This window comes from Rattus rattus, chromosome 8, assembly GCF_011064425.1.
Source record: "Rattus rattus isolate New Zealand chromosome 8, Rrattus_CSIRO_v1, whole genome shotgun sequence".
NCBI lineage: Eukaryota > Metazoa > Chordata > Mammalia > Rodentia > Muridae > Rattus > Rattus rattus.
Genome location: NC_046161.1, coordinates 17762119 through 17787298, shown reverse-complemented (window position 1 = coordinate 17787298; position 25180 = coordinate 17762119). Strand labels below are relative to the sequence as shown.

At 51.7% G+C, this 25180-nt stretch overlaps 2 protein-coding genes and 1 pseudogene across 12 annotated transcripts in view; 1 reads left to right on the top strand and 2 right to left on the bottom strand.

Annotated features, from left to right (window-relative positions):
* Positions 1 to 243: 243 nt before the first annotated feature.
* LOC116907288 lies at positions 244 to 4131 on the bottom strand (annotated as a pseudogene).
* Positions 4132 to 4957: 826 nt separating this feature from the next.
* Tmed1 (transmembrane p24 trafficking protein 1) lies at positions 4958 to 7929 on the top strand. 2 transcript variants are annotated; one of them, XM_032910787.1, is made up of 5 exons: positions 4958 to 5532; positions 5900 to 6004; positions 6131 to 6228; positions 6366 to 6549; positions 7062 to 7927. In XM_032910787.1, the coding sequence occupies exons 1-5, from the start codon at positions 5350 to 5352 to the stop codon at positions 7278 to 7280; spliced, it is 789 nt and encodes a 262-aa protein (XP_032766678.1). In that variant the 5' UTR covers positions 4958 to 5349; the 3' UTR covers positions 7281 to 7927. The 2 variants fall into 2 exon arrangements, with proteins under 2 accessions (XP_032766678.1, XP_032766679.1); XM_032910788.1 differs by lacking the exon at positions 5900 to 6004 and having other exon boundaries at positions 4967 to 5532; positions 7062 to 7929.
* Positions 7696 to 25180, bottom strand: part of Dnm2 (dynamin 2) — an 83023-nt gene continuing 65538 nt past the window's right edge. For 4 of the 10 annotated variants that reach the window (XM_032910784.1, XM_032910786.1, XM_032910782.1 and 1 more), the window contains 7 exons: positions 21790 to 21903; positions 15882 to 15991; positions 13902 to 14013; positions 11596 to 11760; positions 10721 to 10953; positions 9718 to 9969; positions 7696 to 8063 (listed from right to left, as the gene is read on the bottom strand). In XM_032910784.1, the coding sequence (XP_032766675.1) occupies positions 8024 to 8063; positions 9718 to 9969; positions 10721 to 10953; positions 11596 to 11760; positions 13902 to 14013; positions 15882 to 15991; positions 21790 to 21903 (1026 nt within the window). In that variant the 3' untranslated portion in view covers positions 7696 to 8023. Of the gene's footprint in view, positions 8064 to 8317; positions 9128 to 9717; positions 9970 to 10720; positions 10954 to 11595; positions 11761 to 13901; positions 14014 to 15881; positions 15992 to 21789; positions 21904 to 25180 lie in introns of those variants that run through there. The other 6 variants (XM_032910779.1, XM_032910778.1, XM_032910781.1 and 3 more) reach the window with 4 other exon arrangements.

Here is a 25180-nt window from a genome sequence, read left to right as displayed (position 1 = left end):
CACGGGGCTCCCTTTGGCCAACAACTCAGATCAGATGTAACTGATTCCTGGCATGGAGGTTTTACCTGGTGGCGAGATGTCTGGTTGGAGCTTTGTCTCCCCGTATTTGGTGACTGCATTTAGATTTCTTGCATACATGTATATATTTTAAGAGGCTTCTGCTGTAGGTTTCCACAGGAAGCCTCACATGGCTGTTAGTGCTAGCCCCTCCCTCCATTCCACCCTTAGCCCCTCTACCCCCTCTACCCCTCCAGTTCTGGTGTCTCCTGCCTCATCCCTCCACAACTATGCATTTTCTTTCCACTTCCTTCCTCGGGAAACCCTCTCCTCCTACCTTCTCCTCCCGACCTCTATGGTTAAACGGTCGCAGCAAGCTTCAAAGTTAACATACAGACGTACTTACCTTTCTGGGTCTGGATTACTTCACCTTGGCTTCCATCCAGTTAGCCATGAATTTCATGATTTCTTTCTCTTTTTTTTTCAAATGAATAGGTCTCATTTATTCGGTAGAAAACGCCTAACTGCATAAAATAGGGAAAAATGGCTGTATTTGAAAACAAAGGGTCAGAGTAGAACGCAGAGCCGTAAGGAGCAGCATCACGGAACACACTGAAGAGGTTTGTGTGACAGTCCCACTGGAGCCTCCGCTGTCAGATTCTCAAGTACTGATTTGTACTGCGTGTTTTCCCACTGGCAGATCTCACTCTTCAAAGCACAAGGAGAAGCTATGTCTCACTGAGCCTAGCGTTTCAAAACTGGTTACTGTTACTCTTGGTCATAGTACATCAGTAAGTCAGGGTCCACAATGAGGGTGTCTCCATCCTTCCTTTGTGGCCGGTGATCACGATAGTGCACAGGTAGAAAGGCCTGGAAACAGTCGATGCACTGTGCATCCGGCCGGGCATAAATGGGGACTGCAGACTCTTTGGACAAATAGTTGGGGGCTTCTATATTTAAACTTCCTGACACTGTCACTGCCACTGGTCTGTTTCTCTTGTAGTGAAGCCAACTCGTACGGATCCAGAGTCCTGTCAGAATGCAGTGTTTAATTAAGAGCGGCAGGTCCACAAGTCCTCAATGCCTTCTCCAAATTTCACTTTTACTAAAAGCTCTCTGTGGAAACCATCTTTCAAAAATTCTTGCCTCAAAATAATTTAAGAACAAGTGGCCCTTACACCTTTACCAGCGCTGAAGGGAGCGTCGCTGATGTCTGCGGTGAGCCTGCCAACCAGCCCAGCTGCCCAGAGGAGTAGCCAGGACACTGGAACCCAAGGGGCGTGCGGGACGAGCTGGGGTCATGGGAGGAGTCTGAGCACGTAGAGCTCGCTCCCACCTTCCCCAGTGACCCGGACAGAACGCTGCTTGCGCTCCCACCCTAGGACCCCCCTATAACTCCGTGATTTCATTCTTTTAAACAGCTGAATAATATTCGGTTGTGTAAATTTTCACTATCAAGTCAGCTGTTGATGGACGTCTAGGCTGTTTCTGTTTCTGGCATAGAAACTGTAGAGCAGCAGTGAACGCCGATGAGCAAGGGTTATTTTCCTCCCTGTTTTTTTTTTTTTTTTTTTTTTTTCCTCCCTGTTTTTTGAGACAGGGTTTGTCTGTGTTTCCCCGGCTGTCCTGGAATTCACTTTGCAGTCAAGGATGGTCTCGAACTCTGGTCCTCCTGCCGGACTCTGGAGTGCTGGGATCAGAGCAGTTCTGACCCACACCCAGCTGTGTGTTGGTTTTGTATCCTGCTATGTTGCTGCAGGTGTTTATCAGCTGAGGTTTCCTGCTGGGGTTTTAGAGTCCTTTATGTATAAGATCACAGTATCTGCAAATAAAGATACTTTGATTCTTCCTTTTCTATTTGTGTCCACTTGGTCTCCTGTTATCTTACAGCTATAGTTAAGACTTCAAGTACCGCTAAGTGGTGGCAGCTCATGCTTTTAATCCCGGTATTTAGGAGGGAGAGGCAGGCAGATTTCAGTGAGTTATAGGCCAGCCTGGTCTAGAGTTCCAGGACAGCCAGGGCTACAAAGAGAAACCCTGCGTAGATAAAAAGAAAGACTTCGAGTATTATATTAAATAGATACGGAGAGAGTGGACAGCCTTGGTCGGTTTCTGATGTTAGTGGAATGTTCTGCGTTTCTGTGTAGGTTGATGTTGGTCGCTGTAAGTCACCTTTATCATTACGAAGTGCATTCCTTGGATCTCTAGTCTTTCCAGGACTTTTATCACAAAAGAATGCTGGATTATCAGAGGATTTTTCTGCATTTACTGAAACGATCAGATGGGTTTTTTGTCTTCCAGTTTGTTTATCTGGTAGATTAGATTTATCAATTTACATTTGTTGAACTATCACTGAATCTCTGGGATAAAGAAGTCTACTTGATCATGATAGATCGATTATTTTTTGATGTGATCTTGGACTTTGCAGTATTTAATGAATATTTTTGCCTATATAAGGGAAATTGGTCTGTAATTCTTTCTTTGTTGAGTCTTCATATGGCTTAGACACCAGAAAAATTGGAACCCCGGAGAAAGATTTAGGCAATGTTTCTTCTGTTTTTATTTTGTGAAATAAATTTGAGCAGCATTGGTGTTAATTCTTCTTTGAGGGTCTGGTAGAATTTTGCACTGAATCCATCTGGCATTGGACTTCTTTTGGTCGGGAGACTTAATTACTGCTTCTATTTCACTAGGGATTATAGGTCTGCATATTAGGGTCACTGTTGCTGTGTGTGAACGGACACCATGTCCACAGCAATCTTGCTTTGTCTGTCTGTTCCTAAGATTTATTTATTTTATGTTTTGGGTACTTGTCTGTGTGTACATTCAAACACCATAAGATGGTGTCAGACAGTTGGGAGCCACCATGTGGTTGCTGGGAATTGAACTCAGGACCTCTGGAAGAGCAGTCAGTGCTCTTAACCGCTGAGCCATCTCTCCAGCCCCTGATCTTTTAATCAACAGATAGGGGTAGGAGGGAGACAGAGAGAGAGAGAGAGAGACAGAGAGAGAGACAGAGACAGACAGAGAGACAGAGACTGGGGCCTGGGTAGGTTTGAAATTTCCAAACCACCAGTGACACACTACCTCCACATCCAATCCTTTCCAAACAGTTCATAAAGCTGGAGACTAAGCAGGCAAGTATATAAGCCTATTGGGCCATTCCCCATTCAAACCACCACATTCTATTTAAATTTCCTGTATTTAACTTTGATGGTGGTATATATCAAGAAATTACCCATTTCGTTTATATTTTCCAATTTAGTGGAATCCAGATTTTTAAAGTATGTTAAAGGTTGAGATTTGAGCCAGGCATCTGTGCTCTGGAGCCTGCACTCCTGACCCTGTCTGTATGTGTTCAGATCCACCTCACTTATTTCTGTTACTGGGATGAAAGACCCTGACCAAAAGAAACTTAGGGGACACAGGTCTATTATAGCTCACAATCCCAGAGTGACAGGAACTTCTGACAGTTAACTACATCACATCTAGTCACGAGCAGAGCTCTGAGTCCATGCATGCTCACACGCATGCTTATAAACATACTCAGGCACATGCTCACTCCCACCCTCCCACTCATGTCTTACACAGTTCAGGATCCAAACCCAGGGAACTTCCCATGGTGGGCAGGTCTCATTTAGCACAATGAGCGTAGTCACCACAGTCTAACCGGCTCTAGGCAACCTGACTGAAACTCTCATCTCAGCTGATTCCAGAGTGTGTTAACAAAATTAATTATCACATTGTTTTCTTCTGACCCAGGATTACGTCACTAACATTTGAGGTTTGTTGGTGCTTGTGTGTTTGTTTTGTGAACAACTAGAGTTGTTCCTGGATTTGAATCTAGGACCTTTCCCATGCTATGCGAAATGTTCTACCACCAAGCTATGTCCCCCTTAATTTTGTTTTAATTTATTGAGACAGGGTTTTTCTGTGTAGGCCTTGCTAACCCAGAACTAACTATGCAGACCAGGCTGGCTTCAAACCCAGAGATTCACCTGCCTCCCTTTCCCAAGTGCTTGGATTAAAGATGTGATTTCTTTTTATCGTCTTGTATTTTGTGTGTTCCAGTTTTGTTCCCACTGCTGTGATATAATTCCTCACCAAAATCAACTTGGGGAAGAAGCAGGCCATTTAGCCCACAAGTCCCAGTCACATGCTCAGTGAGGGAGTCAGGGCAGGAACTGGGGTACAGCGGCTTGCCGGCTTGCTCAGCTGCCTTTCTTGTACAGCTCATACCCACCTGCCTAGGGAAAGTACCATCTGTGCTGGGCTAGACCTTCCAGCATCAATTAGCAAAGAAGAAGATGCCCACAAGGCAGTTCCTCAAGTGAGACTCAATTTGCCAGATTAGTTTGTGTTGAGTGGACAAGAACTAGCCACACAATGTTTTGTCTGTGAGTGTGTGTGCATGGAGGTCAGAGAACACTTGTGGGAGTTAATTCTGTCCTTCCACTATTGTAGTACATGGGGATTGAACTAAGGTCAGCAGCAAGTGTCTCTATTCCCGGAGTCATTTGAAGCCCAAATAGATCCCTCGATTTTTGCTGGTCTGGAACTATGTAGTTCCATACCAGTTCGAGAGGATGGCCTCTCTTTTCCAGCTCCTGACTCAGCCTACCAAGTACTGGAATTACTGCATGTGTCAGCACAGATACACTTGGACCTGTTGACCCAAAGGTTTGAGGCGCATTGTTTGCAGGGTGAGCCAGTATTCTATTCACTATCTAACATTCCATCACCCTCAACTTAAGAGACCAAACCCCTTATAAGGGATGGTGTAAGGTGTAAAGGGAAATCAGGGATAGCATTGATTCTGGGGAGGCTATGCTCAGACCCATCGCCAGAATCCCAATTTTGGAGTACTAGCACCCATGCTATATTACAGCTTGAAGCGCCCTTCACACAAGTCATGACCAGAATCCAGCTTAGCCGCCGTCTCCGGCCCGCTCCGCCTACAACTTGACTGACCAATGGGCGACATGCACCTTCAATAGGGAAGGGCCGACAGCAGGCGGTGCAACGGAAGGACCCGCAAACCTCCCCATTTAGTCATCTTAATTTTTGCCTGTAAGGAAGTGCTTCGCCATTTTTAGGTCTGTCGTTTCCCCCACCAAATCCAGTGTTTAATAGCAGACCTGGAGAAGTCTCAAGAAATTTGCAGTAGCCTTAGAATGCTTTCTAGCAGATTAGGCAATTAACCCGGGCAGCTCGCCTCTCTAGGGCCCTTCACTCAGCATTCCGCGGCTTTGGGGTCGAACAGAATCTGAAGCCAATGGGCTTTGCCGAAATGAGAAGTGGGCAGAGCCAATCCTTAAAGGATCCACGCCCCTTGAGTAGAGGGTGACCCGGATGATGGCGGCCGGCGGGGCCGTAGCACTGGCCCTGTGGCTACTCCTGCCAGCAGTAGGAGTGGGAGAGGCGGGGCCGCCGCCCATCCAGGACGGCGAGTTCACGTTTCTGCTTCCCGCCGGGAGGAAGCAGTGTTTCTATCAGTCCGCACCGGCCAATGCTAGTCTTGAGACCGAGTACCAGGTGAGAGGGTCCCGGATCGGAATAGAGCAGTAATGGGGGCGTGGCCAACAGGCGGGAGGGGCGGGGCAGGGGTGTGGCCAGAATGCTTCAGCTCTTGCTGTGAAGGGGCATGGTCTGCTCAAAGCTTTTTGGGTCCTGGTGGCTGTTTGGTACATACTACTAAGCAGCCAGGTAGATGCCCACCTTGGACTGCTCAAGGCGGTGGCGGGGTGGCTTGATGAAAGACCTCACCAGGAGGCGTCTTAGGGACCTGGAAGGGACCTTGTAGGTGTGGATGTGGGTCTTCAGATAGGCCTTTGGGAAAATCCAAATAGCTTGCTGGGCAAAACAAAATAAAACGCTTGCTGCTAAACCATGATGGTCTCAGTTTGATAACTCTAGGGTAGAAGTGGAGAACCGACTCCTACAAGTAGCCCTCCAATCTCCACAGGCACTACTCCTCTACCCCAAGCAAAGAAGTGGGATTTTTGTGGTTGGTTTTTTTTTTTTCCCTTTTTCTTCTTCATGGGTCTTTCCCGGTTCGGTTTGACCCAGGCCTTCTGTGTCAGATAGGCTTGACTCAAAGCTGCCCGTTCCCCAATTCTTACCTGCTCCTCAGGTGATCGGAGGTGCTGGGCTGGACGTGGACTTCACCTTGGAGAGCCCTCAGGGTGTGCTGTTGGTCAGCGAGTCTCGAAAAGCTGATGGGGTGCACACGTGAGTGAAGTCCTGCCCTGCCTTGGTTCAGTTACAGCCCCGCAGCTCCCCAGTGGCCTCAGGTTACCATCCTACTGGTTCCACAGACCAGCTGGCTGGTCACTCCAGGGTCATGTCTGTCTCATCTGTCTGCCCAGGGTGGAGCCTACTGAGGCCGGAGACTACAGGCTGTGCTTTGATAACTCCTTCAGCACCATCTCAGAGAAGCTTGTGTTCTTTGAGCTCATCTTTGACAGCTTCCAAGATGAGGAGGAGGTAGAAGGTTGGGCTGAGGCTGTAGAGCCAGAGGAGATGCTTGATGTGAAAATGGAAGACATCAAGGTGAGTGGAGTGTCATGGTGCGTGCTTATAATCCAAGTTCTGAGGAGGCTGAGGCAGGACTTCAATGAGTTGAAGGCCAACCTTATTTACATAGCAAGATCCCATCTCGCAAAATCGAAAGAAAGGGCTGGATAGTTCAGTTGGTGGAGCACTTACCTGGGACTCTCCCACACCCAGCACTGCACAAACTGGGTATGGGTTGCTCATGGTCAAGAGGATCACAAGTTCAGGGTCATCCTGGGCAGCTTTGGACTGGTGAGCTGGCTCAGTAGGCAAAGGCAATTGGCACCAAGTCTGACTACTGGGACCCACATGATAGAAGGAGAGAACTGATTCCTGCAAGATATCCTCTGACCTCCACTTCTAACCCATAGCAAAACCAGAAAACACCAAGGGGTAAAAAAGCAAAAGGAGGCTGGGCATGTAGATGAACAGATAGCCAGAGCCAGTGCATGGTAGGGGTGGGGATTCATACTCAACGGCCTGGCCTTTTCCTCTCTGTGCCCTGGCAGGAATCCATAGAGACCATGAGGACCCGGCTGGAACGGAGCATCCAAATGCTCACTCTGCTCCGAGCCTTTGAGGCTCGTGATCGTAATCTTCAAGAAGATAACCTCGAGCGGGTCAACTTCTGGTCAGCTGCCAATGTGGCTGTGCTGCTGCTGGTGGCCGTCCTGCAGGTCTGCACACTGAAGCGCTTCTTCCACGACAAGCGCCCTGTGCCCACGTAGCCCCAGCCACAGAGGATGACAGAAACAGGAGGGCATGGGTGTGTGACTTGCTGGACACCTCCCGGACTCAGATGAGACACTGCACAGTTGGGTCCTTAGCAGTGGCCCCATGTGTGTCCCTTCCTCAGTGACCAGGGAGTGCCAATGGCTCGTAGACCCCTGGGGGGGGGGGCTCAGCAACAGTGCCTGTTTCGTGGAAGGTGGACGTGTTGGGCGCTGCAGTATGGGGACATGTTACCCTGGATTTCTCCTGAAATCGTGCCTTAGCTTCAGTCTTCCAGCCATTAGGATGGGGTCAGGCTGTGGAGCTGCCCCTGCCCTCCAACTAGACCCCCAGCTTGTGTCTCTGCTTTGCTCCTGGGGGTAAGCCTTCTTTACTAGGGCCTGGGAAGGAGACACGTCGGCAGCACACGTCTTGCCAGGACAGTCACTTTTATTGGAAAGGAAGGAGCCCTGGTCCCTTGGCCCACAGGGCCAAGCTAGTTGATGGTTTGGTTAGAGAACTGTAGAGCGGACCCCTTCCTTCTCTCTGGTGCAGCACCTCAGACAAGGCTGAGGCGCTGCTCTGCCAGAGCTGGCCTATGAGCCTAAGGGACAAGGGCATTCGTCCTGGGCACTGGAGTCAATAAATTATGGTCAGAAAAGTTAACAGTGCCTGTGACTGGGGCTCAGGGATGTCAGCTTGGGACAGACCTAGCCTCAAGCCAGGGGCAGCCAGGAAGGAGGGGGCACTCCCACGAAGCTCAGAAGAAAGGTCGGGCAGGAGCCGATGGAGGTGGTCGCCTGGCACGAAAGAAAAAGATCGTAAAGCAAAGTTGAATCGTGTCCCTATAGAGCTAGTGGGGGACTTGCAAGTGGGCCATAGCACCACTTGAGTGGTCGGTAGAACTCCTGTTTCCTGTGAGCACTGTGTAGGGCCTGGTGGTGATGGGGACGAGAGGGGTTCAGAACAGATGACACAAGACTCCATGTAAATGAGTGAAATGAGAGGGTGTTCAGTCTCCTGAGCTGGGACACACACAAAAGGCCCACACACATAGCCACCAGAGGGCTTCCCTTTATTTTAGTTTATTAATAGGATATACAGAGGCAGGCACTTAACAGTGGTCAATCCAAGCGTTGGGAGCAGAATCTGTACAGAGGCACCCAGGGCCCACCCTGTAGGAGACATCTGGTTGGAAGCCAAGAGGTCCTGATGTCTCCAGAGTTATTACAGCCCAAACCACAACAGGGGCTGAGGAGAGAGGCAGGCCAGAGCTGAGGCACTCCAGGCCTGGAAGGCACAAAGGCACCTCTGGGTGTGGAGACTGGGCTGGGCTCAGGCTGTGTGGTTAATGTGGCCAAAGAAGCTATATATATATACAACTTGAGCCAGGTGGGTGGCCAGCCACTGGACCTCCTGGGCCTGGCTCACTCCTGAGGAGTCCTTAGGAAAGGTGGACAGTTCTGTACCTCAGAAAGAGCAAAGGCTTACAGTGTGGAGGAGCCCATGTAGAGTTCCCCCCCACTAGCCTGGACCTTTCTTTCCAGATGGTCCCAAGGGTGCAGTTTCTGTTCTGCTAACCAGAGCTCCCCCTCGCCCCGAAGTGCAAAGCCCCCAAAGTTCTGTTTGTTTGGGCCTCCTTCCCACCCTCTCCCTCCTTATCATGTGCACTAGGGCTAGGGAGGAAAGGGCAGGCTTGCCCACGGGGAGCCTGGTCCCAGCATGGGGGGCAGTAGCAGGGCCCAGACCACTGTGGGTACACGAGGACCCCCCCAGAACACTGTCCCCTGCAGCCTAGTCGAGCAGGGACGGCTCGGCTGGGCGGATAATGGTGGGCCGGCTGGGCGCAGCGGGCGCTCTTCTGCTGCAAAGAAAGTAAAGACAGGGAGGCGGAGGGTAGTGAGGCCAGAAGCAGGGTGAGGATGGGGACCCAGCCCTTCCAGCCACCCCAAGGTGCTCCCAGAGTCGGGGTACAAAGCAGTATGTCAGATCCAGATATTTTCCTAGTATCCCCATGTCACTAGCTTGCTTGGGTTTTATAGGCAAGTTCTCTGCCTTGGGGGGATCTGGAGACAACGCAGGTCATCAGGCTTGGTAGCAAATGCTTGTACCAGATGTGCCACCTTGTCTGCTTCTCTGATCTCAGAACTGGAGACTAGAACCTGGCTCACTAGGCACTGCTAACGTCAGCAGGGTCAACAGTGGTGTGGTGCTCAGGGCTAGTCAGACATGTAACCTGCTGCTTGGAAGACAGGCCAGGAGCCCAGGCATAAGCTGAGCCACTGCTCTGTGGCACTGGCTAAGTAAGCAGGGGATGGCCCTTTGGGGCTGTTTCTCAAGGCACAAGCAGGAGTGCCTGTTCTATTTTATGTCCTATTGGGGCTACATGGGAAGTCATCAGAAGCGGGGAGAGTCACCACAAAGGGACCCCAGGATGCAGGTTGTAGGCCTTACCTGGGCACTCCTGGAGGGATACCAGGGGGAATCCGTGCTGGCCGAGACGGTATCTGAGGTGGCGCAGAGAAGGGGTCATTGTTGGCAAACACATTCTGTGGTCCAGGCCGGGATGGGATGGGGGGTGCTGAGAAGGAGGATGTGGCCCCCACAGGCATAGGAATGAGGGGAGGCCCCGGTGTGGGGCCCCGCACTGCGGGTGGGCGGCCCGGCGGGTGCACACTGGACACAGGTCTGCGCTGTGGAGTGGGGCTGTAGAGGGAGGAAAGGCTGTAATCTGGAGAAGGATATGGTGTGCATTGGCCACAAGAATGAGGTGGGGGTAGGGGCGCTGGGCACCCACCCCCCTGAGCTATACCACTCCATGTTGCTGGGGTTCCTGTATACCTGGCAGCAAACTTCCGAGGGGCAGCTGTGCAGACTGCACTTGGCCTTCTGATGCACTTACAGCCCAGCACCCTTTCCAGTGTCTGTCACCTCTCCACATCTACATCTGCCTGCCCTGTTTTCCACTGGACCTGGGGACCTGAATCAGATCTGGGCTCTTCCTCTTCTGAGGGCCCACAGGGTCCTTGGTACTTGGTCTGTGGCTGCCTTTGTGTATCTGGCCCATCTTTCCTATCTTGAGGCCAATGGCACCCTAGGTTCTACTGTTCTTCTAAGATTGCCCTGTACCTTCTCTCTGTTCTAGGAGGCTGGCTCTGTGGTAACTGTCCCCTGGGATTCTTGCTCTTGTTTTCCACTTGGACTGAACCCATGGAGAAACCATTAGAAGATCCAAGGGTTGGTGGGGAATTGGGGTGTGCGGTTTTCTCCTCCAGAGACCTAGCTCAGGTTAGCACTTGGACACCATGACGCCCTGTGGCTCTAAGCAGAAAGGTGCTCAGGCCTGTGTGTACGTGTTGTGCCATTCAACTCCTGTCCCTGTCCAAACTCCAGCTGTGACCTATCTCCTAATGGGATGGGGGAATAGGAAGGGTAGAGGACAAACTGCCCTGCAGACCTGTGGCTGCTGGTGTTCTGGAGCCAAGTATCATCGACAGGTGGGGGCACAGGCGTGGACACGGTGCTGGTGCTGATGTCCCCAATGATGTTGAGCGCTTCCTTGAGTGCATGGTACATGCGCAGCATATCGTCCCGCCGCTGAGCCTGCTCAGCTGACTCCTCCATGAGGCTGCTCTGGTCTGCTGATGAGTACAGGTAGGCTAGCAGCTCATGGTGGATGAAGGCCTTTGTCTGAGGACAATGGTGGGAAAGGTCAGACCCTACACTAGCCAGTAACTCAGAAGCCATTGAGGTCGGAAAAGCATCCATCACAGACTGAGGGTTGAGTTTAGCCACAGAGCCTGTGTCTAAAATTCATCTGTCAGTCAGAAGCAGGGACAGCTCAGCTACAGAGCCCCGCCTAGAATCTCCCAGCGAAGGAGCAGAGGTGCTGTCATCCAGAGCTTGCTTAACGTCTGCCATGCCTTGGGTTCAATCTCCAACACCACAGCAACCAACCAACCAACCAACCAACCAACCAACCACCACCACCACCACCAACCACACACCAAAAAACCAAAAACACCCCCGCCAAAACAAAAAAGCTATTAAACAAGCCAAAGCCAACTTGTTCTAATTTTGCACAGCTTTTTAAAATTAGGGGTTTGTCTCTAAGTTAACAGTATGTAGTGTGTGTGTGTGTGTGCGTGTGCGCGCCCTGTGAAAGCTCCCCTGTGTGTCTGGCTTTGTGTCTGAGGATGACGGTGAACATCTGACTCCCCTCCTTCCACCTTCTGGTGCTGGGCTGACTGGCAGGCTGCAAAATCCCAGGAGCTGATTCCCAGCCACCCAGCCTCGGCCAGGACCTTTGGTGACTTGGAACCTGCCACTCACGTTGTTGATCATGAGGTGCATGATGGTCTTTGGCATGAGGTCCCGGATGGACTTGTTGATGATGGCCACATAGGAGTCCACCAAGTTGCGGATGGTCTCCACCTGCCGCTCCAGCTGCGGGTCCATGGAGAAGGTGTTCTCTTGTGCTCCATCCTCATTCTCTGCCTGCAGGGGACACAGACAGGGTGAGGTCACTGTGGCGGGACAACTCTGTGGTTATGTCCTGACTCTTAGAACTGTGTGCCCACCTTGCTGACAAATGACCCACTTGAGTGTGCACCAGATGGCCCCATTAGACCTTGTGGTCTATGCTGGGGAAACACTGGCTAGAGCCATGCTGAACTTTTTCCCAGGGGATGAGAACACAATGTCCCTTAAGGTGGCCACGATCTGTAGTGATCTCACTACAGGAGACAGGCAGGAGGACAAAAGAAAACAAGGCAGATGAATCCTAAGTCCACTTGCCACCCAGGCCATGGTTCTCTTGGAGGACTTTCTGGACCCTAATGGCAAGCCACACCTACTTTATTTGCTTGCTTCAGTGGGTACCAGCTATACGCCCTTTGAGGTCTTAGGGTGCTCTGGTTTGAACATGGGATGTCCCTAGGGTCCAGAAGTTGGTACTGTCTCAGCTGATGGTACTGTACTTTTTTTTTTTTTTTTTTTTTTGAGCTGGGGGACCGAACCCAGGGTGTTCCTAGGTAATTGAGTGTGGTGTACTTTTAAGATTTATTTTTATGTGTTCATTGGTGTGGTGCATGTATATAGAGTGTGTGTGTGTGTGTGTGAGTGTGTGTGTGTGTGCGTGTGCGCGCGCGCAGATGTCCAGAGGCCAGAAGATCACCCAGAACTGGAGTTACAGACAGCTGTGAATCGTCATGTGGGTGGTGGAATGAACTTGGGTCCTCTGGAAGAGCAGCCATGGCTTTTATCTGCAGAGCCATCCTTTTACAACCATACTACTGTTATTTGTGAAGCTCTGGAAACTTCAGGTTTTGCTTAGTTGGGGGAAGCAGGTCATGATAGTTTGTATCCCCAGAAATACCCTGGCCCCAGCCCTTTCATGCCTTCCCCCCGCTTCTTGCCTCTTGCACCTCAATACCACTGCCATGATAAACAGCCTAAGCACATGGGGCCAGGCAGCTACGGACTGAGCCCTCTAAAACCGGGAGCCAAATTGAACACATTTGTCCCTCAGCATTGCAGCAGGCATTTACTGATTTGTCTGCATGCATGTACCTCATGTGCACATTCTCCTTACAGGCCGTCCACCGTAACCGTGTACGTGCAGTGTAGCCCAACACTCACGGTGAGTCTTTCCTTGACTTCATCTGCACCTCAAAATTTTCATTTTAGTTTACTGTCTGTCTGTCTGTCTGTCTATGAATGAATGATTGGAAGGTTCTCTCTATGTAGCTCTGGCTACCCTAGAGACTATTACATAGTCAAAGCTGGTTGTGAACTGCGATTAAAGGTGTGCACCAACATGCCAGGACCTGTTTTAAGATTTCCAGAACTACATTTTATACCGGGTGTGGTAGCCCAAGCCTCCCAGCCCTCCGGAGGCAGAAGCACACAGAGCTGTCTGAGTTTAAGGCCAGCCTGGGTCTACATAGTGAATTGTGGGCCAGCCAGGGCCACACAGAGAGACAGCCTAAAAACAAAACACAACACGTTTTGTACATGTATACAATTGTGTGAACACGTGTGACATGATACATGCGTGGAGGCCAGAAAAGAACCTGTGGGAATGAGTTCTCTTTCACCACGTGGGTCTTGGGGACCAAACTCACGTCATCAGGCTTGGTGGCAAGCACCTCTAGCCCCTTAACCATCTTGCTGGCCTGCTTTTTGAGGAAGGGACTTTCATTGGATTTGAAGCTCATGGACTTTTCTAGGCTGCCTGGTTAAGTGGGCTCTGGGGATCCATACTCCATTTTTACCCAGTGTGTCCACGCTGCAAGGCTTACAGGCACACGCGTCTGTGTCTTTTAGATTTACTCTGAGACAAGGCCTCTCAGGAGGGCCTGGGGCTCTCGTGATGTGGCTGGAGAGCTACTGAGCTGCAGGACTACAGTGCACACCACCACACACGGCTGCTGTTTGAGTTCTAGGGCTCAAACTCAGGCCCTCATGCTTGTGTGGCAAGCACCTTGTCACCTGAGCCATTCCCATAGACTGGCAGTTTGTACCATAGCAAAGAAACCTGACTTGACACACATGGCCTAGAAATCACGTGTCCCTCTCCCTCCGTGAGGGTCAGCTTATCCTTTGGTGTGTCTCTAAGCAGGGAAGGCAGCCCTCACCTGGTCCTTCTCTGGGTAGACCCCAGCTCGCAGGAACGAAGCCTTCCAGCTGTCCACATCTTCCTGGGAGTCACAAGCCAGTTCGATCTGTCGCAGGTCCTTGTAGACGTTCCTGGAGTGAGTAGTTAAGGGACTTGATTGGTCACTAAGATCATGGGTACAGGGGTCTCTGTCTGATCTGGGTACAAAGGTCGTTCTGGTACCTTCCCCAGTTTGTTAAAAGGTTTCTGGGTGTATCTGCCAGGTATATTATAGCACCAAATACCATAAATGTGTGTGTGTGTGTGTGTGTGTGTGTGTGTGTCTCTGTGTGTGTGTCCGTACACATATACACGCACATGCACACGGACACGGACACGGACACACACACACTACCATCAGATCAAGAGTATACTAGTGTTGGTAGTTTAGGGTCTTGCTACACATCCAAAGCCAGCCTGGTATCTGAACACAGTCTCTTCCTCTCTGTGACATTTGGCTTTAATTATCAACATAACAACCCAGGAGGAGCATCTCCATAGGGACTGTCTGCAAAGTCTGTCTGTGGGCATGCCAGTGGAGAATGTCTCAAGTTAATGACAGATGCGGGAACCTCAGCCCAGTGCAAGTGGCATTGTGCATTCCCTAGGCAGAGGGAGAAAGAACCAAGCACTGGCAAGAATGAGCTGATGAAAGGTCCCCGCTGCCACCACATGTTGCGCTCTCTCTCTCTCTCTCTCTCTCTCTCTTCTCTCCTCTCTCTCTCTCTCCTTCTTCCTTCCTTCCTTCCTCCTTCCTTCCTTCCTCTTCCTTCCTTCCTTTTAGGTCTCCCTATGTAGCCTTTGCTATCTTAAAATTTGCTATGTAGGGCTGAGAGATGGCTCAGCAGTTAAAAGCATTGACTGCTCTCCCCGAGATCCTGAGTTCAATTCCCAGCAACCACATACATAAAATAACTAAATTAAAAAAAAAACCCTGCTGTGTAAACTAGGCTGGCCTCCAACCCACAGAGGTCCACCTGCCTGCTCAGATGAAGCCATACATCACCACACCAGGCCTCCTGACAACTCGCTATCCCTTTTTGATTACAGAATTTTTTTAGCCCTGGCTGTCCTGAAACTTTCTCTGCAGACCAGGCTATCCTCAAACTCAAAAGGGCCACCTACACCTGAGTGCTGGGATTAAAGGCATGAGCCACCATGCCAGCTCTCCTTGTTCTGCAGGGATGGCTACCCACTAGCCCCATGTTGGGCATACCTTATGATACCCTGCTCTGGCTTTGGAGCTCCCACTGAGGTGTAGAGACATTCAGTGGAGACACTGAGAAGTCTGCAGGAGGACCACAGCAGCAATATCTACCAGAATTTCCCATGGCAGCAGAAACATACCCAACCTCTGTTGTCTGCTGGTGCAGTACGTACATGCGTGCATTTGTATGTAGAGGTTAGCGCTCAGCACCAGCCTTCCGCACTGTCTGTCTCACTGGCCCAAAGCTCACAGACTTGCCTAGACTGGCTAGCGGGTCAGTGAGCACCGAGGATCCTGCTCTTTCTGCCTCCCCCAGCACTATGCCAGTCTTTTCCTTGTAGATGTGTATGGGTGAACTGTGTGTGGGAGGGCCGTGTGTGTGAGGCCTATGTGTGGAAGGTCATATCGGGGAGGGCTGTGTATGTGAGGGTCATATGTGTGAGGCCTGTGTATGTGAGGGTCGTGTGTGGGAGGGCTACATAGGAGGGCTGTGTATGGGAGTGTTGTATGGGGGAGGGCCGTGTGTGTGAGGGTCCTGTGTGTGAGGGTCGTGCGCACGAGGGCTGTGTGTGAGGACTGCACTGAGGTCCTCACACTTATTTCATCCATGTCAGTTGTCTGCGTCCACGTTGCCTCGCCCTCACCCCACACAGAATCCCCGGGGACAGGTCCCAAGGGCATCCCTTCCTAGAAGGCGAGGCCTGGTGAAGGCACTACTGCCACTCCGCTCTCCTGGGGCCCAAAGGCTCTCACCTCTGCTCCGTGTTGAAGATGGCAAACACATGCTTGTTGGACATGAAGCCCTTCTCCACATCCCGTATTTTGAGGTTGTCTAGTGGCAGCATGTACTTCTTTTCTTTTTCCTGAGGAGAGAGTGCAGAAGTCTCACCTGGGCTACCAGGGCAGAGCCAGCAACAACCTGACAGCCACTGCCAACCCTGGCACTTGGTGTGTTGAGAGCCGACACCCCCATGTTAACGTGAACATTTCCTTAACATTCTCTTTTATCCTAGGAGCTTTGTATGTAAGGGCTCTGTCAGAATGTTCCTGTCCCAACACCCTGTATTGGCCCCTCCTGCCTTCCTAAGGTCTTTGTGCAGAAGGTACCTCGGACTGACCCCATCCCACCCTACTGTAGACACTGTGACTGATGACGTAGGCAGACTGCCTACCACCTGGCTGGTCCAGCAGCTGCCAGAGAGATCTAGAACACACCTGCAGTGGCTGCTTGAACTGCTCAGTCTAACTTCATGCGCAATGTGAACACCCTTGGTTCCCCAGTCGGCCCTCCCCAGTATCGAGTGATGGCAGCAATCCACTCACAGGGAGGGAGACTACAGCACAGCTATCCCAGACCAGAACTGGGGAGCTGGGCCTGAGCACCAATGTCACAGAAGTGTCAGTGGCTTTGTGAGTCACTGTTGCTCTACTCCACGCTTGGAATCAAGCCCGGGGTTCATGCATGCCTGACAAGCACTGTAGCAACCTCAGCCTCCTCTTTCTTTCTGTTGATGGCGGGGATGGAGCCCGGGGCCTCTCATAGGCAAGTACAACTGCTGAACTGCACAGGAGGCACTCCTAATTTTGAGACAGGGCTCATTCATTTGCCCAGGCCTTCCATGAAGTTGTATTCCTCCTGCCTCCAAGGAGCCATATTGACAGGCCTAAGACACTTTCCCTTTTGTGTCTGCTGTCTGTCCAGAGCTGGAGTCACTGTGTAACCTAAGAATGGCTGTAGATGAGAACTCAGCTTCTGGGGATTTTCTGGACCACACTTTTCTTTTTAAAGAACCAAGTCTCATATAGCCCAGGCTAGCACCCAACTCCCCATACAGCTGAAGATGACCTTGAATTCCTAATCCTCCTGCATCTGCCTCCTAAGTGCTGTAAGGAGTTACAGCTCGAACACCCAGTTCTCACAGTACTAGGAAAAGCTCTAACAATTTAGCTGTCCCCTGGACATGTCCTGTCTGTGTGTGGTGTATACAACACGTTGGGAGAGAAAAGGCCTTCCTGGAGAAGTAAGATGGTGTCTATTTCTGCGAGACAAGCTCTTTCACTAAACCTGGCGGCCAACAAGCCTCAGCATCCTCCTGTCCTTGCCCAGTCCACTGCTGAGGATACAGGCACCCACAGCACCCCAGAGGTGTGCAGGCCAGTGTAAGCACTCTTCCCCACAGAGCACTCTCCCCAGGCTCACCTAGAGACCTCTCATAATTCTCTCATGTTTCTGGCCATTGCATTAACAGAAAGCCACAGAATGCAGCTGTTTGGAATATCACTTTTGAATCCACCAGCAGAACATGGCCAGCCTGAACACTATAACTCCTGTGTTAAACTTTTGCTCTGCCTTTCCAGGCTGCCTTAGAACAAGTTGCTTCTCTTCTCTGAGCCCGTTCCCCACCTGTCTGAGACCTGCTGAGTCTCACCCTTGTAGAGGGTGGCACAGTTGAGGCCCCAGGTTTCCAGCTGATTCTTGGACTGACTCCCAGTCAGCATCAGTGGGTCTGACTGTCTGAATAGAGCAGAGGCAGAAAGGCCGTGACCATGGAGGGCAGAACACCCACACAAGAACAACACACGCTGAGAGCCCAGACAGGGAGGGTAGCCTTGAAGTCTGCCTTGTTATAAGAAACAAAGCTGGGATTTTGGGGGTCCCCGAAGGAGCTTTGGTTTTCAGAGGGGGGTAAGTTCCCAGAAGCAACTCTGTGGCCCCCACCTATGGTGTCATGAGACAGAAAGCTTCCTGCCAGCAAGTTAGGGCCAAGTAACTGAGTTATGGACACCCAGGCCTACCAAATCTGGAGCTGTTATGTGATTCTGCCCAGGATTGGGTAGCTGCCATCACACACATACACACATACACACACACGCATGTGCTTGCTCGCAGAGCACAAGACCACACGAGGATCTCCTTTTGTGGCAGCACAGGCCATCGGCCCAAACCATCCACCAGCCTGCTTTTAGATTTCCTGAAAACTCCCAACTTTCTCCAGATGTGAGCAACATCTGCCACATCCAAAGAGTCCACGGTGCATGGATGAATGGATGAATGGAGGATCTTGGGAGGAGCAGAGACTCCTTCGCTTGCACAGTGGCTGCACGGAGAGACTGAACAGCCAACCCTGCCATCCCAGTGTTCCTCGTGTTCAGGAGACCGAGACATGTACAGTAGTCGGCACATTGGTTAGGCTGGGCTTGGGCCAGCAGTGACAGTGGGAACAGACCATCTACGGTGAGTGCCATCTCTGTCCCCACTGGGGTGGAGATACCTATGGAAGATTCTGGAAGGAGGAGGAGGGTGGAAAAAGTAGACCCAGAACTCAGAGAGCCCTGGGGTTGGGGAGGGATGTCCTCAGGTGAACTGGGCCTTTCTCCTTGTTTCCAACTATCATTTTTTTCTTCTTGTTTATTCCTAAAATAAAGAAAAGGCACCTTCTGATCTTTATAAAAAGTTTGTCTACAAAAGTGGTCTGGTTCTCGGGTGGCTGCTACCTGCCAGGACCCTTAAAGGTGTCAGGGTCTCCACAGCCCTAGACCGCACACAGTGTGTTTCGTCTTCAGCTCCTTTCATACCCGTGGGTGGTGTGGCCCTGCTACTGGCCTTGTCCATGGTGAGGGACATGCCTGCTTTCTGTCCCCAGATGAGGGAAATGCAATGGCCATTCCAGCACAAAGGACAGAAGCTCTTAACACTGGTCAGCTAGGCCCAGGGCCGCGCCCCTTGGCAGGCAATGACCCATCATTATGGAACCCTTGAGAAACACACACACACACACACACACACACACACACACACACACACACACACAGTGTCTTCCCAGCTTACAGGTTGCTTTTCTTAAAGAGTGCTGGAGCTGGAACCAGAAACTGGGATACCTCACTCTGGGGGACACAATCCCAGACTCTTTGATATGCTAGGCAGAAATGCAGGCAGACCCCTTCCATATACTTACAAATTAACACACACCAGAAAGAAACAAAACAAAACATAAAACCTTTGGGAACAGCGGCATGTCTCAGTGGGTAAATCAGCTTCACAACAAACCTCATGACCTGGGTTTGATCCCTGGAGCCCACATGGCGGAAAGAAGCAACTCCCACAAGTTGTCCTCTGACCCCACGTGTGCATGACACACGCATACCTGCAGCACACACACATAAATAAAGTAAGTGAATAGATGACTGAATGGATAAATGGATGGATGAAAAATGAATGAATGAATGAATGAATGTAAAGCTTAAGAAATGGGAGAAGAGGGGTTGGGGATTTAGCTCAGTGGTAGAGCACTTGCCTAGGAAGCTTAAGGCCCTGGGTTCAGTCCCCAGCTCGAAAAAAAAGAAAAAAAAAAAAGAAGTGGGAGAAGAGGTGAAAGGTCAACCTTACTGCACCACCAGCTACAGAGGAGCAACAAGATTCCACAATAGCCACTGTGAGGTCGTAAGGCAGGGGAGGCAGCAACTATGCTAGGTCTGGTCCCACAACTACCTCCAATCCAGACCCCATGACTGCAGTTTTAGGGGCTTCTAGACACCCCAGAAATATCTGTGGTAGCTCTTTTGAGCTCAGACCTGAGTTTGGATGAGTCCCTCAGGCTCTAGACTTATCCAGAAGCAAGCATGTGTCCTTCTCATGTGGAAAAGGGAAACCAGGCTTCATTTCCAAACACCCTCTGAGTAAAGACACCTGTCCTGGGCATGGGAGTGGCCTAAACTCAGGGCAGAGGTGTCTTTCAGGTCAGCCAGTGCATGTCCATAGCCACCACAAACTGTCCCCCACACAAAGACCCTTCTGTACTCTGTGACATGAGGCTAGCCACCTTTCAAGGCCTCAGTTTCTCCACCTAGCCATGACGCTGCGGATCCCAAGGAGGCTTGAGAACTTTCTGAGGGAGATGAGGACTTGTAAGATGGCTCACTGGTAAAAAGCAGCCAAGCCCGCTGGCCTGAGTTCACCCCCAGGCCCACATGGTAGAAAGAAAACAGACTCCTGGGAGTTGTGCTGAGACTTCCACACATGAACTCTGGTACAACTGTGCCATACACTCAGATAAGTAGATGCAATACATTTAAAAGTCCATAAAGATAGGGAGGAGCACGTCTTCTGCATGGAGCCCTGTGTGGCCTCGCCCAGTCAGTGAGCCTGGCACAGGGTGAGGCCTCATGGCACGCAAGCTTTCTTTCATCTTTTTTCCCTGAGACAGGGTTTCTCTGCATAGCCCTGGCTGTCCTGGAATTCCTTGCAGACCAGGTTGGCTTTGATCCTCCTGCCTTCGCCTCCTGAGTGCTGGGTTGAAAGTCATGCACCACCATGCCCAGCAGGCCTGTGACTTTCTGAAGTGTCACCTGCCTCCTCCGTTTTGCAGCTGACCCCAGTCCTACCTATTCTGTCTCCAGTGTAGGTCACCTTCACCTTTACCTCCTAAAGCCCCAGAGCATCGCCAGAGAAGCCTGGGCTCCGTGGTTGGTGCTTCCTTGGCATGTATGGAGCCCTGGGCTCCGCCCTTACCTCATTAACTGAGTAGTGTGGTGCATGCCTGTCATCCAGCACAGGGAGGCTGAACCAGGATTATAGTTCAGGGCCATCCTTGGCTACAGCGTTTAAAAAAGAAAAAGCTGGGCTATGGTGGCACACCTCTTTAATCTCAGCACCATCTACATACAGTACCAAGACAGCCTGGTCTAAGCAAGACAGCCTGGTCTACGCAGAGAAACCCTGTCTCAAAAAAATACAAAACAACAACAGAACAACAACAAACACTAGAACAGAGAAGTCTGGCCTTCAGTGACACTTACACCATTTCAGGGCCAGGGCGCTGGCCAGCTTCTAAGAAGGGGATATAGAATGTGCACAGACAGGTTTCCAGTCACATATGCTACCATGCTGAGTCCTAGTATCCCTTTGGTGCACTGGTGATGGGGGTATCTCCTACATGGTGGCTGGAAGACCCTACAGAGGTGACTGTTGGTATAAACCACCAGAGTGCATGTTGGGAGCCTGGCCTGTGTGAGGCCTGGGGCTAGGATGCCCCCTCAGCTCCCATACAGTGGCAGAGAACTTAGGTCAGGGTCTCTTTCAGAGGGAAGGAAGAGTGCTGGTGATAAGGTTCCACTGGAACCCAGGCTACTCTGAATTAGCTCTGCAGGGAATGATGGCTGAGCGTCTGAGCCCCCTGAGTGTTGGCATCATAGACATGCACCGCCATGTCTGCTTTATGTGATGCTCAGTGTGGATGGAAACTAAGGCAAGTGTCTTATTTGCCTGGGCAATAAGGAGACAGGCCTAGCTGGCCAGCAGCACTGTGTCTGTCTCGCCTGCTGGGAACATGAGCACATGCAGTACCTTCCTTTTCTCTTAGCCTTTGGGATTCCTGCCAGGTCTCCTGTGGCAGGATGAACTCCTTACCAGTTGGATGGTGTCACCCCGCCCGCCTTGTTTGAGGCAGGCACTTCCTGCATAACCAGGACAGGCCTGGAACTTCCACATATTCCAAGCTGCCTACACTCCTTCCTCGTGCTGGGATCTCAGCATGTCACCATGCCTGATTGTAAACTCCCTTTCTCAAGTGACAAAAGGCAGGAATGAGTGCTGGCCAGGGGAGTCAGTTTGGGGACCATGTCCCTCTCCTACCTATTCAGCCACCTTGTCCCCCATGCTCACCTCCTCATCCTTGTACCAAGACAACGACTCAGCAGTCAGCACGAACCAGTACTCCTTGGAACCGCCTTTCATCAAGCTGATGTTGTTGATGGTCAACCAGCCCCTGCGGATCACCTGGTGGGGAGGACTCAGCTTAGCAGGGAGGACAGCCCTGCCGCTCCATCCATCCCTCCTCCCCAGTAAGGACAGAAGCCTGGTTCTGAGGATCCATATTTCTTTGGGTCCAACAAGGTAGGCAGAGATGGCTCACTGGAGAGCCCACAGCAGGGGGATAGCTGTACTTCTTTCATGGGACTGACCCTCAAAGGTGTCTCACACCAGCTCTTCTGTGTGTAGGTGACCAGCGCTAGGGAGACAGTCCCAGTCAGAGGGCTGGCCAGAGGACCACTAGACCCTGAAGGGTCAACAGAGTGGGACTGTTTCAGCTAGCTGGAAGTCAGCCCAGGGGGCACACTTTTCTATGAGTGACAACTCAGGGATCTCGGTTGGGAGCCAATCCATGGAAAGGGCTCGTTGGGCCATAGCTGTCATCCGATGGGGAACAGAAGCCAGGTCAGCCTGGGAACTCACCTGACTGCTAGGTACAGGCAGACTGAGGGGGCCACATTTTCAGATTCCCATGATCCCTGGGACACGGAGGCACATGCAGACCTGAATCCCCCACCCCCTGACCTGGGGACTCTGGGCACAACAGGAAGCACGCAGAGCTGGCAACAGGGATGCCTGGGGCTGAGGCAGCAACAGACGGGCCAGGCTGCAGAGCATGTGCCGGGTATAGCCATGGACAGGCGGGGAGGCTGGTATTGGGTCGGTCAGGTAGGATGGCCCAGAAGAATCCAATATAGGGTCTCTGGGGAGCCAGTCTGGGGCCCAGAGTTGAGGCTCCCCTTTCCCTGTCCTGTTTGGCTCCAGAGCTGCCAAACCTAAACAGGGTCTGTGTCTACCTACAGAGGGCATGTCTGGGCTCCAGGCTGCAGGCCATGAAGGCTACAGCAACAGCCAAAGGTTCAGTCAAGAACAACTAAGCTGCCACTTGACGTCCCTCATTAAAGTAGTGAGTAAGAATCTCTCCCTCCCTGGGATGTCAAGAGACTAGAGAATCCCGATGCCTGGAGCCCCAGGAGGGCATAGTGTCCACGCTACAAACAGTGACTGACTTGTACAGGGCCATTCTGAATGGCCTGGGCTCAGCTACAGAGGTTCCCAGCATTCCAGGAGCACCCTGACTCCAGGCCACCTAGGTTGGCTGCTGAGGTTGGTAAGGAATGATCGCTTAATTCTGGAACATCACCCAGGCCGAGGTGAATGGGGCCCTTTAGCTGGGTTCTGTCCAGCCAAGGATGGGTGGCCTGGCCCATTCAGCCAGTCTTGGCCCAGCTCTTAGAGCTTATTGGACTTAGCCTCACTCATATGTCAACCAAGGGAGAGAAACTTGGGCCCAAGCTACCACTGTACCCCCAAGAAAAGTAATCCCACAGAGTGGGGTCTCTGTACCACCTTGTAACAGCTGTGCTACTCTGTCCCTTGGAGGTCTGGCCCAGCTGCCTCTACTAAGGATACATGGGCTGCTAAGAGGCCCCAAGGCACCCTTCCCTTCCAGCCCCCTGCCTGTGTGGGCACCCTTCCCTTCCAGCCCCCTGCCTGTGTGGGCACCCTTCCCTTCCAGCCCCCTGCCTGTGTGGGCACCCTTCCCTTCCAGCCCCCTGCCTGTGTGGGCACCCTTCCCTTCCAGCCCCCTGCCTGTGTGGGCACCCTTCCCTTCCAGCCCCCTGCCTGTGTGGGCACCCTTCCCTTCCAGCCCCCTGCCTGTGTGGGCACCCTTCCCTTCCAGCCCCCTGCCTGTGTGGGCACCCTTCCCTTCCAGCCCCCTGCCTGTGTGGGCACCCTTCCCTTCCAGCCCCCTGCCTGTGTGGGCACCCCAGTGTAGTCCGAGACAATACCCGGTCCTATGAGTACAGACATAGACTGATCCCCGGGAACCATGAAGGCTGTACCTCCTTATCTCCAAGGCAGATTGCGAACCTAGGGTCACAGCCTTAAGGAGCTGGGGTGAGGAACCAGGGGAGAGGTGTGGCAACAGCAAAGGCAGCTAGGGTTCGCATTTCTGGCATACACAGTAACAGGCATGCAGGCATGCAGAACAGAAAGGACCCATCCCAGTGGCTTTAGCAGAAAGTGGCAGCAAGGTGAGCTCAGCAGGAGCCATGATGGTCTCCTCTCTGGGTGAAGATCACTTGAAAGACCAGGTATAGCTCAGGCGACCAAGGCTACAACCAGCCATGCCATGGTCTTGAGGCTGCACATGGCTTGTGGCCAGGAGAATGGAGTAAGGTAGGAACCGTGGCCACCTAGAAGTGGAACTTGACTGCTCTGCTCCAGGCCTGAAGCTGATCTGGTCCTACATCCTTTTCTCTGACATTGACCCAGGTTCCCACTTTGACCCAGCCTGCTTTCGCCAGGACCCAGGTGTACCAAGGATCTGCCACTCACACAGCAGTGGCTCGACCTTGGCAAAAGCTCAAAACTCCCACGAATATCTCTGCAGAGAGTGCTGGTGGCAGCAGGAGAATATTCTGGAGAATGGGGTCTGCCTGGGCTTGGGGTGAAGCTGCTTGTAGGGAGCAGTGCCACACAGACTGAGCTTTCAGCAGGGCCGGGCCTCGCACCCTTCTGACAACCCCAGCTCCCAACCCTTGTGCAAAAGGAAGATGATTTGCCCGCAGTTAGGATGGCAAACACGATATACAACTGACTGGTGGGAGCTGCCGAGAAGACTATGGCAACAATTCTGAGCACGCGGAAAAAGGTGCTGGGATCACTCAGTGATGTCTGTCCCAGACAATGGATAAGAACAGTGGGAGAGTGGAACTGACCATTCACCCCAATCACTCTAGCTGCCGTGAAGGCGGTAGGCTAGAGGGAACCTGATTACTCACACCTATCGTGAGTACAGGAGGAGGATAGCCCATGGAAAATTAAAAAATCAGGCACAACAGCTAGAGAATGGGGAGTCAATGGCATGCATATTAAGAAAGAATGCCAGGATTGATTAGCAATGTCTGTCATGGGCTCACTGTTGAGGAAAATCTTAGGGAAGAGTGTTGGTTCATTTAGTCATGCCTGCCCCAGACTCAGAAAGGCAAATTTCCCCAGGTGGTAAAACATGGCTGGTCTGGTCAGTCAATGATGTCTGCAGGAAGAGAGGAAGGATGAGGGCTGGCAGCAGCAAGAATGAATCCCAGCAGATCCTGAGCAAAATCTTCCATGTTCAGGAAGCTGAGGTGGGGATGGAGGCAATGTGGGAACTGCGGATTTGCCATCTTAGAACTACAGGACACCAAAAGAACCTGCTAGGACCCACCAGAGGGGTGTGCTGCCCAGAAAGGTGCAA

What these genes read in the sequence shown, in the direction of transcription:
- Tmed1 (XM_032910787.1), top strand. Translation starts at nt 5,350, where the DNA reads ATGATGGCGGCCGGCGGGGCCGTAGCACTGGCCCTGTGGCTACTCCTG. An exon ending in AAAGAAGTGGGATTTTTGTG is followed by an intron (nt 6,005 to 6,130) that starts GTTGGTTTTTTT and finishes CCTGCTCCTCAG; the next exon opens with GTGATCGGAGGTGCTGGGCT. An exon ending in TGAAAATGGAAGACATCAAG is followed by an intron (nt 6,550 to 7,061) that starts GTGAGTGGAGTG and finishes GTGCCCTGGCAG; the next exon opens with GAATCCATAGAGACCATGAG.